This window comes from Danio aesculapii, chromosome 1 (genome assembly GCF_903798145.1).
Source record: "Danio aesculapii chromosome 1, fDanAes4.1, whole genome shotgun sequence".
Lineage (NCBI taxonomy): Eukaryota > Metazoa > Chordata > Actinopteri > Cypriniformes > Danionidae > Danio > Danio aesculapii.
This window is the reverse complement of record NC_079435.1, coordinates 6,519,795-6,535,045: the sequence shown is the minus strand read 5'-3', so window position 1 is coordinate 6,535,045 and position 15,251 is coordinate 6,519,795. Positions and strand designations below refer to the sequence as shown.

Here is a 15,251-nt window from a genome sequence, read left to right as displayed (position 1 = left end):
TTATTAATAGAGTTATGCATTATACATCATCTAAAACGCGAAGTTGTAAATTACCGTCACTTTTACGCACACACAGTAGCGCTGATGCGTTGAGGTTGGTTGGTTGTTGGTAGGGGCTGGTTGCATTGTAAAGCGTGGGACAGATTGGGGGTAGTGGTTCATTAGCATATTATTACCCCGGCATGTGGCACCCCGTATAAAACTGGCGGCAGGCGGCCTCGCTCCAGATACAAACGCACAGTGTCGGCGGGAGAAGGACGTGAGGAGGGATGTTGGACCAGTGACGAACCCTGGTTTAAGATCAAACGAAGAAGGAACTATACACAACGAGCATCTGTCCTACTTTTCTTCTCCGACTTTTGAGGATTATATATCAAGGAATTCAACAAGTCCGTTTTACTTCAGGACTTTCTGGACACTCTTTTTTTCTCCCGGGGAAGAACTGTTGCATTGTGCGCACTTGACATGAATGGGAACTGCGTTCACGCTCAGTCTGTACTGAATGCAAGTCTCCACCAATGAATCAGTCGGCGAAAAGAGAAGGCTTTTAATACAAGGGATCCCCTGACTGATCTGAGATCAGCCAAGTTGCTCAGAGACTTTCAAAAAACCCTATTTATTTATTATTTATTCATCATGGGACGCCACTTACTGTTGCTCCTCTTCTCCATCCTCTACATGCTGCTCTGCCAGGTAAGCACTCAAGTCAAATTAAAGTAACTGTATTATTATTATTATTATTATTAGATATAATATTCACACATTGGTTATTCTCCAGGCGTCTTCCTCAGGCGTCTTCGAGCTCAAGTTGCAGGAGTTTTTAAACAAGAAGGGTGTGCAAGGGAACAAGAACTGCTGTAAAGGTGGACTGACCCCCCCTTACCAGCAGTGCGAGTGCAAGACTTTTTTCCGCATCTGCTTAAAGCATTATCAGCCCAACGCATCTCCAGAGCCGCCCTGCACTTATGGAGGCACCGTCACCCCTGTGCTGGGCTCCAACTCTTTCCAAGTGCCAGATACCTTACCGGATGGCTCTTTCACCAATCCCATCAGGATGAATTTCGGTTTCACGTGGCCGGTGAGTAATGCTGATGCATTCTCTTGGGGAAAGTAATCCTAAAGCGAAGTTTTGCACAATTCCTGATTGCTGTTTTTGCTATTTTAGGGAACTTTTTCTCTTATCATCGAAGCATTGCATGCTGACTCCAAAGAGGATCTGACAACAGGTATGTGGTCTGATAACAGAATGATGCATTAGTTTAAATTAAATCAATTATAGTTGACTGAATGCATGTATATTCTGAACAGAAAACCCAGAGCGCATCATCAGTACCATGACCACACAGAGGCACTTGACTGTGGGTGAGGATTGGTCTCAGGACCTGCACAGTGTGGGTCGAACCGAGCTCAAGTACTCCTACCGTTTTGTGTGCGACGAACACTACTATGGTGAAGGATGCTCAGTGTTCTGCCGGCCCAGAGACGATGCATTCGGTCACTTCACCTGTGGAGAACGAGGAGAAATCATCTGCGATGCTGGGTGGAAAGGCCAGTACTGCACAGAACGTGAGTACAACTATATTATATAATAAACATTGTATATTAAAGGGATAGTTCACCCAAAATATCAATATTCTGCCATCATTCACACTCATTTACACAAAAGAAAATATTCTCCAATAAGCATTGACTTCCATAGTATTTGTATTTTCTACTAAGGATGTCAAAGGTTTTCAGCATTCTTCAAAATATCTTCTTTCATGTTTAACAGAGGACTCATTTATAACCAAATAACACTGAGTAAATAGTGGTTAATTTGAATTATTGAGTGAACTATCCCTTTAAATCTTATCATTATTACAATTTCAGTATTTCGCTTGTTGGATCTACTTATTTAGACTTACTTGGAAAAGTAAGGGAGAGAAAAAACAAACAAACAAACAAACAAACAAAAAAACAAAGTTAACGGTTACGAACAACTTGTAACTAATACCCCCGCCCCCCACACTCACACTCCCCCCCTCCAGCCCACTCTCACAACACACCACTTGATTTATTCCAGTCGGGAGGAGGAAAGTTTTTAGGAATAATCTCACGCGTGCCATAAATTTACATGCTGCCGTCCGATTGGCTGCTCCTGGAGTGGACCGGCTGCCTATTGGCTGGCGGAGGGGAGGTATTGTTTGAAGTGGGCAGCTGCCGGGAGTGCGCAGACAATGGAGCAGCTGTCGCCCGCTGGCCGCGCATACACCAGCTGTCCACTCTTATCTTCCCTACCCGGAGACATTGAGAGCACAGGGGAGGAGAGAGAGAGAGGGAGAGAGAAAAAAAGTTTTGACCCGCAGTGAAGAGAGGGAGAGGAAAGAAGGGTCCCCTTGTTTGTGAGCGCCCTATTGTTGTCATGTGTTAAGCAGAAATTCTCCAGTGGTGATTAGGAGCGTTTTCCAGAAAGAGGGAGAGCGCTAATGGGTTTAAGTGACCCCCATGTCCTTCTTCACGTGTTAGTTAGGATTTACGTAAAAATGTGTACCCTAATGCAGGTGTTTTTACACAGCGGATGACATTCCAGCTGCAACCCAGTATTGGGAAACACCCACACACACTTATTCAAACACACACTTATACACTACGGCCAATTTAGCTTATCAAATTCACCCTCTAGCGCACGTGTCTGGACTAGAGGATGACTGGAGGAAACCTGGAGGAAACCACACCAACACAGGGAGAACATGTTAACTCCACACAGAAATTCCAACTGGTCCAGCCGAGACTCAAACCAGCAACCTTCTTGCTGTGAGGCAACAGTGCTAACCACTGAGCCACCGTGCCATCCGCAATCATCCCATCAAGCATTTTTTGTTTTTAAAAGATGTCTAATAGATGTCTAATATATGTCTAATACATGACTATTAGATGACTAATAGATGACTAATAGATAACTTATAGATGTCTAATAGATGACTAATAGTTGTCTAATAGATGTCAAATAGATGACTATTAGATGTCTAATAGTTGATTAATAGATGTCTAATAGATGACTAATAGATGTCTAATAGATGTCTAATAGATGACTAATAGATGTCTAATAGATAACTTATAGATGTCTAATAGATGACTAATTGATGTCTAATAGATGTCAAATAGATGACAATTAGATGTCTAATAGTTGATTAATAGATGACTATAAGTTGTCTAATAGATGTCTAATAGATGTCTAATAGATGTCTAATAGATGTCTAATAGATGACTAATAGATGTCTAATAGATGTCTAATAGATGTCTAATAGATGACAAATAAATGTCTAATAGATGAATAATAGATGTCTAATAGATGACTAATAGATGTCTAATAGATGACTAATAGATGTCTAATAGATGTCTAATAGATGACAAATAAATGTCTAATAGATGAATAATAGATGTCTAATAGATGTCAAATAGATGACTAATAGATGTCTAATAGAAGTCTAATAGATGTCTAATAGATGTCTAATAGATATCTAAACATAGTCATCGTGGCTTAAACAAGACTGAATTTGGGAAAATCTAATAGACGTCTAAAAATAGGCCAAAACAAAATAAACAGGAATGAATGACTACACATATAAAGTCTCTCTAATCTGTCTATTTGACGACTAGTCTAGTTTGGGGCAATTCTTAGATGTCTATTAGATTTTCACTGACAGCCCAAGTTTAGCCTTGTTTTAGCTGAGCTGCCTACCTTTAGATGTCTATTAGACGTCTATTAAACATAAAATTGTTTGCTTGGATGAGTCTTAGTTGCTAAATCTACAAGTCTGATATCTACAAGTCGAAACTTGAGGCTGCGGAGAGAGCGTGGTATAAATTGACCACTAAAAAAATGTAACTAATACTAAAACATCTTTCTATCATAAAAAAATGAACTCTTACCTGCTCTTCAAAGCATTTTCCAACATCCTCTGTCTTCTTCAGATCTGTCAGCTAATGATTTTGCAACATGTTACACTAATAAAATGATAACCATCTTGTAAATTCAGCTAAATCACCCTTTTTAGCACTAGCTCAAGTGGTCAACATGATCGAAACACGCTGATACTAAATGAAGTTTATTTATAAACTAATTTCGAGAGGATCACGTGCCTATGATTGCTCGCGGCTGGTCCTGCATTATCCAATTTATGATTCACCAATCAGACGATTCCTAAGCCACTATAAATACCCTAAGTTCCATATCACAGCCATCTTCGTTTTGAAGAATCCCCCCTTCCACCCCAATCCTCCTCCAAAGAAAAAGATGGGTGACACAGTGGCCCAGTGGTTAGCACTGTTGCCTCACAGCAAGAACGTCACTGGTTCTAGTCCTTTGCAAGCCAGTCTACGTTTCTGTGCGGAGTTTACACGTTCTTTCCGTGCTCACAAGGGTTTCCCCCGGGGTCCCTGGTTTCCTTCTACCGTACAAAAACATGCAACTTAAGTTAATTGACTAATCCAGATTGGCACCATAGACATGCTCCTAGTACGTAGTTATCTCTTAAGAGCAATCACTATCTGTTTATTAGCTACTACAGCAGGGGATTTCTAGAGATCTACCTGAGCTCGAACTCCCCCCTTGCCTTGCAAACGGGAGGGAGCCCAGGGCTCGAGGATCTTATGAGCTCAGGGCTCTCTCCAGGGACAGCATGCCAAACAAGCTTTATAATCAATCATCAGCTATGTGTGAACTCTTGAAACACATAGATCATAACAAACACAAATGAAACACTTACACACAGCGGTCCTCTTCTGTTGTTTTAATGCTTCTCCTTATTGTCGTCCTTTACAGCAATTTGCCTGCCAGGGTGCGACGAGGAACACGGATTCTGTGAGAAACCTGGCGAGTGCAAGTAGGTTGATCACAATATTTTCCTCATTAGCTGTCGAAATCACGTTCAGGATTGATTTTCTCATCAGCTGATTTGTTTACCTGTGCATCAGGTGCAGAGTGGGCTTTAAAGGACGCTACTGTGATGAGTGCATACGTTACCCAGGATGCCTTCATGGAACCTGCCAACAGCCATGGCAATGCAACTGCCAGGAAGGCTGGGGTGGCCTCTTCTGCAACCAAGGTAAGAAAGAGATCAGAAATACACAGAGAAGATCAAATGAAAGCATTTATAATGGGTTTACAGGGATAGTTCACCCCAAAAATTACAATTTTTTGACAATTTACTCTCCTTCAAGTTGTTCCAAACCTTTATTCTGTTGAAAACAAGAGAAGATATTGTGAAGAAAGCGTAAAACATGAAACCATTGACTCCCATAGTATGAAAAACAAAAACTATGGATGTCAATGGTTGCAGGTTTCCAACATTTTTCAAAATATCTTCTTTTGTGTTCACCAGAAGGAAGAAAATCAGTCAGGTTTGGGTGAGTAAATGATGACAGAATTGTACGATTTGGGCAAACTATCCCTTTAAAGGCTCAGTTCAACCAAAAATGAAAATTCTGTCTACATTTACTCATTCTTCAGAGTTTCTTTCTTCTGTTAAACACAAAAGAAGATATGCTGAAAAGTGCCGGAATCCATCGACTTCCATAGTATTTGTTTTTCCAACTATGGAATTGAATGTGTATCAGGAGAAAGGTTTAAAACCACATGAAAGCTCATTTTCATTTTTGGGTGAAGTCTTCCCTTTAAAAGCCTAAGGAACAGAAGGATGTTAGATGTTCAAATACACAATTGCAACAAAGAAAGAGCGAGCAACAGCTGTCCAGCTGCAGCCCAGCCATGTGTCTCTGCTTTCTGTTGGATTAATCCACATGTGCTCAACATATGTCCGCCTCTGTTACAGATCTGAACTACTGCACACATCATAAGCCCTGTCTGAATGGAGCCACTTGTAGTAACACGGGCCAGGGCAGCTACACCTGTTCCTGTCGGCCAGGATTCTCAGGAGCCAGCTGTGAGATTGAGGTCAACGAATGCACAGGAAACCCCTGCCGCAACGGAGGAAGCTGCACTGTAAGTGTAAATGTTTACAATGATATGTAAGACGATTAGTAAATAACACACTATGCACTTATACACTTAACCACGTAATGTATGAGTTTGCTGACGTCCTAAATAGAGCACTAATGCTTTGTGTTTTCAAATAATTTCCTAGTCAATGTTTAACAGTTGCCAAATTAGTGAAATAAATGACCAAACTATCAAAAGTACCTGTTATGAGTACACCTCAATAACCATTTGGATGCGACATAATCACTTATATAGGATAATTTTGCTTCCACAATCCAAAACAAATGAAGTAATTCAACCTAATCAACTCATAACTCCTCCCCTTTCGCTACATATTCAAAGCAGCAACCATTGATTGCATGAAGTGTTCAGCACTGCAGCTTCTTTTGTCCTAATAAATTACAAAAGTGCAATATCAAGTACACTTATTCTTATTTGAATTTTCAATGTGAATGCACTACTTATACTACAGTACAAATAGTGCATACGTATTGAATAGTAACGTAATGGATAATAACTAATAAAGCAATGGTAATAATAACCTTAACATTTCTGAGTTGGATTGTAATGCAATAATGTGGACCTATTGTAAAGCTGCTTTGAAACGATAATTCTTATGAAAAGCGCTATACAAATAAACTTGAATTGAATTGTATGCCATTTGGGATGCAAAGTATGCCACTTGGGACGCACCTTCAATATCGATCTGTTTCTAAGCATGCTATACCTTATGCTTTCACAGGACATGGAGAACACCTACAGCTGTACCTGTCCACCTGGCTTCTATGGGAAGAATTGTGAACTTAGTGCCATGACATGTGCGGATGGGCCATGCTTTAACGGTGGACGCTGTGCTGACAACCCAGATGGTGGTTACTTCTGCCAGTGTCCCACTGGATACGCCGGGTTCAACTGTGAAAAGAAGATCGACCACTGCTCTTCCAGCCCATGCTCAAACGGTATGCACTGTTAGCTGTGAGAACTTCACCTGAAGTTCTTTGAGATGTGCATTTTTATTCAATGTGATATAATTTCAACTGAAACACGAAGACAGGGCGGGACCTAGAGTAGCTCCTCCTCTTTAAAATAACAGCCAATAGCAGTTAGTTTTTAACATACTGATACTTACATCAAAACAAGTCACTTTAATCGAATCTCTGTGATCCAGAACCTCATGCATGTGCAATGTTTGATCCACAGGTGCACGCTGTGTCGACTTGGTCAACTCTTACCTGTGCCAGTGTCCGGAAGGGTTTACAGGCATGAACTGTGATCGCGCCGGAGATGAGTGTTCGATGTACCCTTGCCAAAACGGCGGGACCTGCCAGGAAGGCGCCAGTGGTTATATGTGCACATGTCCGCCAGGTTACACCGGACGCAACTGCAGTTCTCCTGTGAGCCGCTGCCAACACAACCCGTGCCACAATGGCGCCACTTGCCACGAAAGGAACAACCGTTACGTGTGCGCCTGCGTTTCGGGATACGGAGGACGCAATTGTCAATTCTTGCTTCCGGACAGAGCTTCCCAAATTGGCAGCGACGTTCCCTGGACTGCTGTGGGATCGGGAGTGTTGCTGGTGTTATTGTTGGTCGTGGCATGCGCAGTAGTCGTAGTTTGTGTTCGCTCGAAAGTTCAGCAGCGACGACGGGATAGAGAGGATGAAGTCGCCAATGGAGAAAACGAAACCATTAATAATCTCACAAACAACTGCCACCGGGATAAAGATCTGGCTGTTAGTGTTGTGGGAGCGGCACCGGTTAAGAATATCAACAAGAAGATCGACTTCAGCAGCGATCACGACGATTTGAGTTTGACGACGGAGAAGCGGAGCTATAAGACGCGACAAGCGCCTGCAGACTACAACCTGGTGCATGAGGTTAAATTCGAAGTCAAGCACGAGGTGAAACTGGAGCATGCTGGGAAGGAGACGACGACAGCAAATGAGCTGTCCGATAGCTGCGAGGATATAAAGTGCCAATCCCTGCAGGACTCTTCTGAGTGTACTGAGGAGAAGCGCAGGAAACGTCTGAAAAGGTAAACAAACAAAAAGTCTAAGAATAATGATTTCCTCAATTACTTGAGAACAGCGATTTCTTCAATTATCTGAAATTATTTCTTCAATTATTTATGAATAGCGATTTCTTCAATTACTTGGGAACAGCGATTTCTTCAATTTTCTGAGACAAATTAATTATTCAATTATTTACAAATAGCGATTTCTTTGATTATTTACAAATAGCGATTTCTTCAATTACTAGGGAATAGTAATTTCGTCAATTATCTGAGACAAATTATTTCTTCACTTATTTACAATTAGCGATTTTATCAATTATTTACGAATAGCAATTTCTTCAATTATTTGAGAATTTCAATTTCTTCAAATATCGATTTCTTCAATTATCTGAGAGTAGCGTTTTCTTCATTTATTTATGAATATTGATTTCTTTAATTATTTGAGAATAGCGATTTCTTCAATTATTTACGAATATTGATTTCTTTAATTATCTGAGAGCAGTGATGCAATTATTTACGAATAACGATTTCTTCAATTATATAAGAATGGCGATTTCTTCAATTATTTACGAATAGCAATTTCTCAAATTAACTGAGAATAGTGATTTCTTTAATCATTTAAGAATAGTGATTTCTTCAATTATTTACGAATATTGATTTCTTCAGTTATTTGGAGAATAGTGATTTCTTCAATTGTTTACGAATAACGATTTCTTCAATTACATGAGAATGACGATTTCTTCAATTATTTATGAATAGCAATTTCTTAAATTAACTGAGTATAGCAATTTCTTCAATTATTTACGAATATCAATTTCCTCAATTATTTGGAGAACAGCGATTTCTTCAATTATTTATAAATAGTTATTTCTTAAATTATTTGAGAATAGCGATTTTTTCCATTATCTACGAATATCGATTTAAAAAAATTATTTATGAATATCAATTTCTTAAATTATCTAAGAATAGCGATTTATTCAATTATTTAAAAATAACAATTTCTTCAATTATCTGATTATCAATGATGATTTCTTCGATTATTTATGAGTTACTAATTCTTCGATCAGTTAAAAATTATGATTTTTTCAATTATTTAACAGTATCAATTTCTTCAACTGTTTTCTCTGAAATGTTCTCACTGCTAACATGTTGATTTTTTCCCCTTTCTTTACAGTGACGCGTCAGAAAAGTCAAAATATTCAGAGTCAAGATATTCCGAATCAAAGTACTCAGAATCAAAGTATTCGGAATCAAAGTACTCCGATGTATCGCTGTATACCGAGTCAGCATGTGCGTCGGCATGTGCATCGGCATCCACGTCGGCTTGTGTCGACACCAAATACAAATCCGTCATGGTGATGTCGGAGGAAAAAGATGAATGTGTAATTGCAACTGAGGTGAGTAGTAGTCACACGCGTCAGCTCAAAATGCTCATATACAGTGCACAACATGAATGAGAGTACTCTTTATCCATTTCTCAATGAATATAGACAATAAATTTTGGTGTATGTAAACGGTTGTATTAAACAGTTATATTCGTTTAAATTAGGAATAGAAGGATAATACATTTAAATTCAAGTTAGGTATAAAAAATTTCAAATATATTTTATAATTTTTTTGTTTCTCTTGATTTTTCCTATTTAATAAAATTTTTATTGATATTTTAATACATATTAATGCGGTTGCACTATTTTTTGTGTTACTTTATTAAATTAGTTCCAGTTTTGACTTTGGTAGTGACTAATCTAATATACATGCACACATATATTATCATTACGCATCCTAGTGAAGACTTTAAGTTTAACGTATCGATGCTTATTAGCCAGAGAGATACATAAAGAATCAGTAAGACATCAATTGTTTTGCGGGGAAAAAAAATAGTTGACATTTTCTTTCAAATGTCTCTCTGAGAGAAAATATACATTTAAAAGAGAGATCTGTGAGGGGTGTACTCGTTTATGTTGGCCACTGTATGTATAAAATGCATCCTTACATTGAATCTGAGAACTAACAGAGTGTTTTTTCCTCTTCCCAATCTCAGGTGTAATGGGCCTGCAGGATGCCGATGCTCATTGTGTCCTATGGGAGACATTTTGAACTCCCTGAGAAAATGCTGCTGCTCGAAACCTTAGGTGGAAACGTCCCACCTCGTGAATACTGCTGCTGAGAAACTAAGACTGATTAACTGATATTCAGGATGAGCTGGTTCTCTGTACTGAAAGAGGCGCAGGCAGTGGTGGCCTGTAGGCTTGGAAACTTGTGGAAATGATAATGAGTGTCATTAAAATTTCAAATGTAGTTGTAAAATTTACCTGTAAAGCCATTTTAAAGGGTGTTGGACAGTGTGTGTCCATTTAAAAAAAAAAAAACGTTCTCATCACACGACAATGGCATTTGGCAATGGCAAACGAAAGAAGAGGGAACACAAGGAACCTAAAAGTTTTACGCCATGTGATGTCCAATACTGTGTCAGCATTGTGGCAATGTTTTAGCAATATTTTGGCAACATTTGCTGTTTTTTTCCGCCAATAATAATTCCCACAGGCTTTTAACTGTGCCCAGAGACTGCACCAAACATGAATGATGTTAAGGACGTAGTTAAAAATAAATAAATAAATAAATAAAAATGTGTCACAAATTGCCGTCGACGGACCAATTTGTGATGTCATTTTAGCAATATTTTGGCAACATTTGCTGGCCCCACAAGTCAGTGTACAAGGGACTACATCAAAACGGTGGATATTCAGCCATACTGGCCTAACTTGCACTGGGTTAAAATGTCACATGATGTCATATCCTGTCACATGACCAGTGAAAACTATGTGTGTTACTTGATCACTGTGTAAATGGGAAAATAAGTGCTCAAAAACAAGAAAAAAAATCTCAAAGTCTTCCAAGCCTCCGCTTTTTTTTGCATTATGGTTTAGAAAATGTACGTAATGATTTGTTGAGTTTGTGTTGATGCTAAATAATATCCTTTGTCTCTATGTTTCTTGTTTTCCTTTTTTTATAACAAGAGTTGTATGATTTAAGTTAATTTATTTTTATTTAAGTTGTATTTCTAAATATTTGTAATGTTTTTAAGATTATTTAAGTTTTCTTTTGTTCCTAAGTTGCTCCTGTTACTTGCAAAGGCACTTCGGGTTGCTGGGATTGTTTTGAGAAAATGTTATTTAAAGAAGGATTGTAAAAAAAAATGTTATTAATGATGTCATTAACAGGCTTTTCGTTTGATTGTTTTCTTTCTCTGAATGAAGTTTAGCTTAAATTATTTTTCCAAATAAAGATTATGAACTATTGAAAACTTGTTGTTGTTTTATCAACCCTGCACTACAAACTACTATAATTCAAAAATAACGGACAATTTTCAAATTTCGAATTTCAAAACTAAACTTGGAATATTCAAATTCCAATAATATACATTCAAAAATAACGGACAATTTTCAAATTTAGAATTTCAAAACTAAACTTGAAATTTTCAAATTCTCGATACTATACATTCAAGTGTAACAGACAATTTTCAAATTTCAAGACTTAGAATATTCGAATTCCGATACTATACATTCAAGTGTAACGGACAGTTTTCAAATTTCAAGACTTAGACTATTCAAATTCCGATACTAAACATTCAAATATAACGGACAATTTTCAAATTTTGAATTTCAAAAACAAAACTTAGAATATTCATATTGCAATACTATACATTCATATATAACGGACAATTTTTGAATTTCAAAACTAAACTTGGAATATTCAAATTCCAATAATATACATTCACGTATAACGGACAATTTTGAAATTTCAATACTTAGAATATTCAAATTCCGATACTAAACATTCAAATAGAATGTACAATTTTCAAATTTTGAATTTCAAAAACAAAACTTTGAATATTGAAATTCCAATACTATACATTCAAATATAACAAACAATTTAAAAATTTCTAATTTTTTAACACAAAACTTAGAATATTCATAATCCAATACTATACATTCAAATATAACGGACAATTTTCAAATTTCGAATTTCAAAAACAAAACTTTGAATATTCAAATTCCAATCCTATACATTCAAATATAACAAAAAAAATTCAAATTTCGAATTTTAAAAACAAAGCTTAATAGCATATACAAATTTAAATACGAACACAGTGACATCATTACGATAAACTCACCCAAACTACTAAAAACAAACTGCGAAACCTACTAGACGCCACTAAATTGGTGCCTCTTTTTCTGTTAAGCCTCTTTGTGGCGATTCCCATTTTCTTTTCTAGCTGCTGGATTTATGACTTCTATGTAAGGGTTTAGAAAATGGGGAATAGATTGGGATGCTGGTTCTTTATAGGGATGAGAACGCAGCTAATCATTAACATCTGCTCTGGCCTCTTGCTCACCCCATACTGGGCTATTCATGGCTTTACCCCTCATTCTGTGCCTGCCGCGGGTGCATCGCTCAAGAGAAGAAACGCCTTTGAGAAACGCCGTCAGGATGTTTACAACTTTTCCAACCAGACTAGAGGGGGAAATTTAAGGCTTTGGGGGTGAAAAAACAAAAACAAAACGTGAAATAGTTGGCAGATTTCCAAAACTAGACGAAACTATTTGGCAAGTGTTTTTGGCGGGAAAGTCGTCCATGATTAGAGACATCATCAAAACAACAGCAAGTTTTTTTTATTTCAGTGCTTTTCTCGTCTGATAAAAGTTTCATTCAGGAAACACAATTTGCAAGGGATTTCGTATCCTAACATTAATGTGCTCTTGAGAACAAAACGTCTTTTGTTGAGCTTTTATGGCTAAACATTAAGCTGGAGGAGAAGTTCAGAGGAGTTCTGGCTGAGGTCTCTTACAACACTCATCAATGGAGCTCTGGGGAACAGGCAGAGTCACACAATGTAGCGGTGGACAATAGCCAATACAAAAGGGCACCATTTGGGAGAGGCAGTGTGTGCCTATGAATGGAGGAAAGGGAGGGGGCAAGGAACGACAGATGTTGTCTGTCCTCCTGAGTCAAAGCGTCCTGCGGGCAGAAAACACCAGCTAGACCCCACATGGCCATGGATGAGACGCACAATGGACACCCTTCAGCTTACGCATCTGAACGTAACTTTAAACTACTTCGTTTTGCACTTGATGTATGTAATCAGAATACTCATCCTGAGATCAATGACGAAATACTTTAGTTTGAAGAGTTTTGCACTGTATATACCAAGATTATAACCTTCACATTATTACAGTTCAAATTTAACGTAATTCATTTTTAGCCCCCCTAATTGTCGGTCCTACTTTGTGAACATAGACATAAAAACGACATGATTCAATGCGTTGGTGCATAGATTTAAGCTTGGTGTCGTTTTAAAAAAACACTTATCAGATTGTAGCTTAACTAAAGTTTAAAACGTAATAAAAAAACTTTTGTGAAAATAATAAAACAATAAATGTATACTTTAATGTATTACATAGTAAAACAAGTATTTTACAAAACCCATTTTAGCCTAAAATCAACAGAAAATTTAAACTTAATATCTGAACAAACTTTATTGCAAATATGAAGTTAAAATCTCAAAAAAAGAGCTTTCAGTAGTTTTGTTTGGCCGCAGTACCAAACATGACCACCAGATGACATTTAATGTAAGACATCTATGCAGTGTGTTACTGTATTTTAAAACTACATTGCGAATATTACTGTATTTTTACAGTACATATATACAGTACTGCAAATAAACACACAGCAAGGTGAATGGTGCTGTAAATGTAAATACGGTATTTCTGCTGGAATTGATTTACAGTAAGTTACTGGCAAACTGAACTGCAATACGAACTGAATTTTACTGTGGGACAGTTATGCAGTGTGTTACTGCATTTTAAAGTTGCATTGTGAAAATTGCTGTATATTTTACAGTAAAGATATAAAATACCATAAATACATATACAGCAAGGTAAATGATGCTGTAAACGTAAATACGGTATTTTTGCTGTAATTAATTTACAGTAAGTTACTGGTGAACTGAACTGTAGCATAAATTGAATTTTACCGTAAGACAGTTATGCAGTATGTTACCATATTTTAAAGCTGCATTGTGAAAATTACTGTAAATATTAGAGTAAAGATATACAATACTGTAAATACATATACAGTGATGTAAATGATGCAGTAAATGTAAATACGGTATTTCTGCTGTAATTGATTTACAGTAAGTTACTGGCGAACTGAACCGTAGATGAACTGTATTTTACTGTAGGACAGTTATGCAGTATGTTACTGTATTTTAAAGCTGCATTGTGAAAATTCTGTATTTTTACATATTTTACATATAATCAGTACAGTAAATACATTACAGCAAGATAAATAGTGCTGTAAACGTAAATACTGTATTTTTGCTGTAACTGTTTTACAGTAAGTTACTGGCAAACTGAACTGCAATATAAACTGAATTTTACTGTAGGACAGTTAAACAGTATGTTACCGTATTTTAAAGTTGCATTGTGAAAATTGCTGTGTATTTTACAGTAAAGATATACAATACCATAAATACATATACAGCAAGGTAAATGATGCTGTAAATGTAAATACGGCATTTCTGCTGTAATTGATTTACAGTAAGTTACTGGCGAACTGAACTGTAAGATGAACTGTATTTTACTGTAGGACAGTTCTGCAGTATATTACTGTATTTTAAAGCTACATTGTAAAAATTACTGTATTTTTTACATATTTTACATATAATCAGTACAGTAAATACTTTACAGCAAGATAAATAGTGCTGTAAATGTAAATACAGTATTTTTGCTGTAACTGATTTACAGTAAGTTACTGGCAAACTGAACTGCAATATAAACTGAATTTTACTGTAGGACAGTTATACAGCGTGTTACCGTATTTTAAAGTTGCATTGTGAAAATGGCTGTATATTTTACAGTAAAGATATACAATACTGTAAATACATATACAGTGATGTAAATGGTGCTGTAAATGTAAATACGGTATTTCTGCTGTAATTGATTTACAGTAAGTTACTGGCGAACTGAACTGTAAGATGAACTGTATTTTACTGTAGGACAGTTATGCAGTATGTTACTGTATTTTAAAGCTATATTGTAAAAATTACTGTATTTTTTTACATATTTTACATATAATCAGTACTGTAAATACATTACAGCAAGATAAATAGTGCTGTAAATGTAAATACGGTATTTTTGCTGTAACTGATTTACAGTAAGTTACTGGCAAACTGAACTGCAATACGAACTGAATTTT

General features: G+C 36.9%; 1 protein-coding gene across 1 annotated transcript; it reads left to right on the top strand.

The window, feature by feature from the left end:
- Positions 1-121: 121 nt before the first annotated feature.
- Positions 122-11,246, top strand: dla (deltaA). Its single transcript, XM_056456437.1, has 11 exons — positions 122-693; positions 779-1,078; positions 1,166-1,226; positions 1,309-1,566; positions 4,805-4,865; positions 4,957-5,087; positions 5,814-5,983; positions 6,723-6,939; positions 7,181-8,015; positions 9,169-9,391; positions 10,036-11,246. Exons 1-11 carry the CDS (start codon positions 637-639, stop codon positions 10,039-10,041), a joined length of 2,319 nt encoding a protein of 772 aa, XP_056312412.1. The 5' UTR covers positions 122-636; the 3' UTR covers positions 10,042-11,246.
- The last annotated feature ends 4,005 nt before the right edge of the window (positions 11,247-15,251 follow it).

Bases quoted from the DNA above. Each gene is read 5' to 3' on its own strand.
- dla (XM_056456437.1), top strand. From the start codon at position 637: ATGGGACGCCACTTACTGTTGCTCCTCTTCTCCATCCTCTACATGCTG. The intron at 694-778 runs GTAAGCACTCAA...GTTATTCTCCAG, and splicing joins TCTACATGCTGCTCTGCCAG to GCGTCTTCCTCAGGCGTCTT. The intron at 5,984-6,722 runs GTAAGTGTAAAT...ATGCTTTCACAG, and splicing joins GCAACGGAGGAAGCTGCACT to GACATGGAGAACACCTACAG.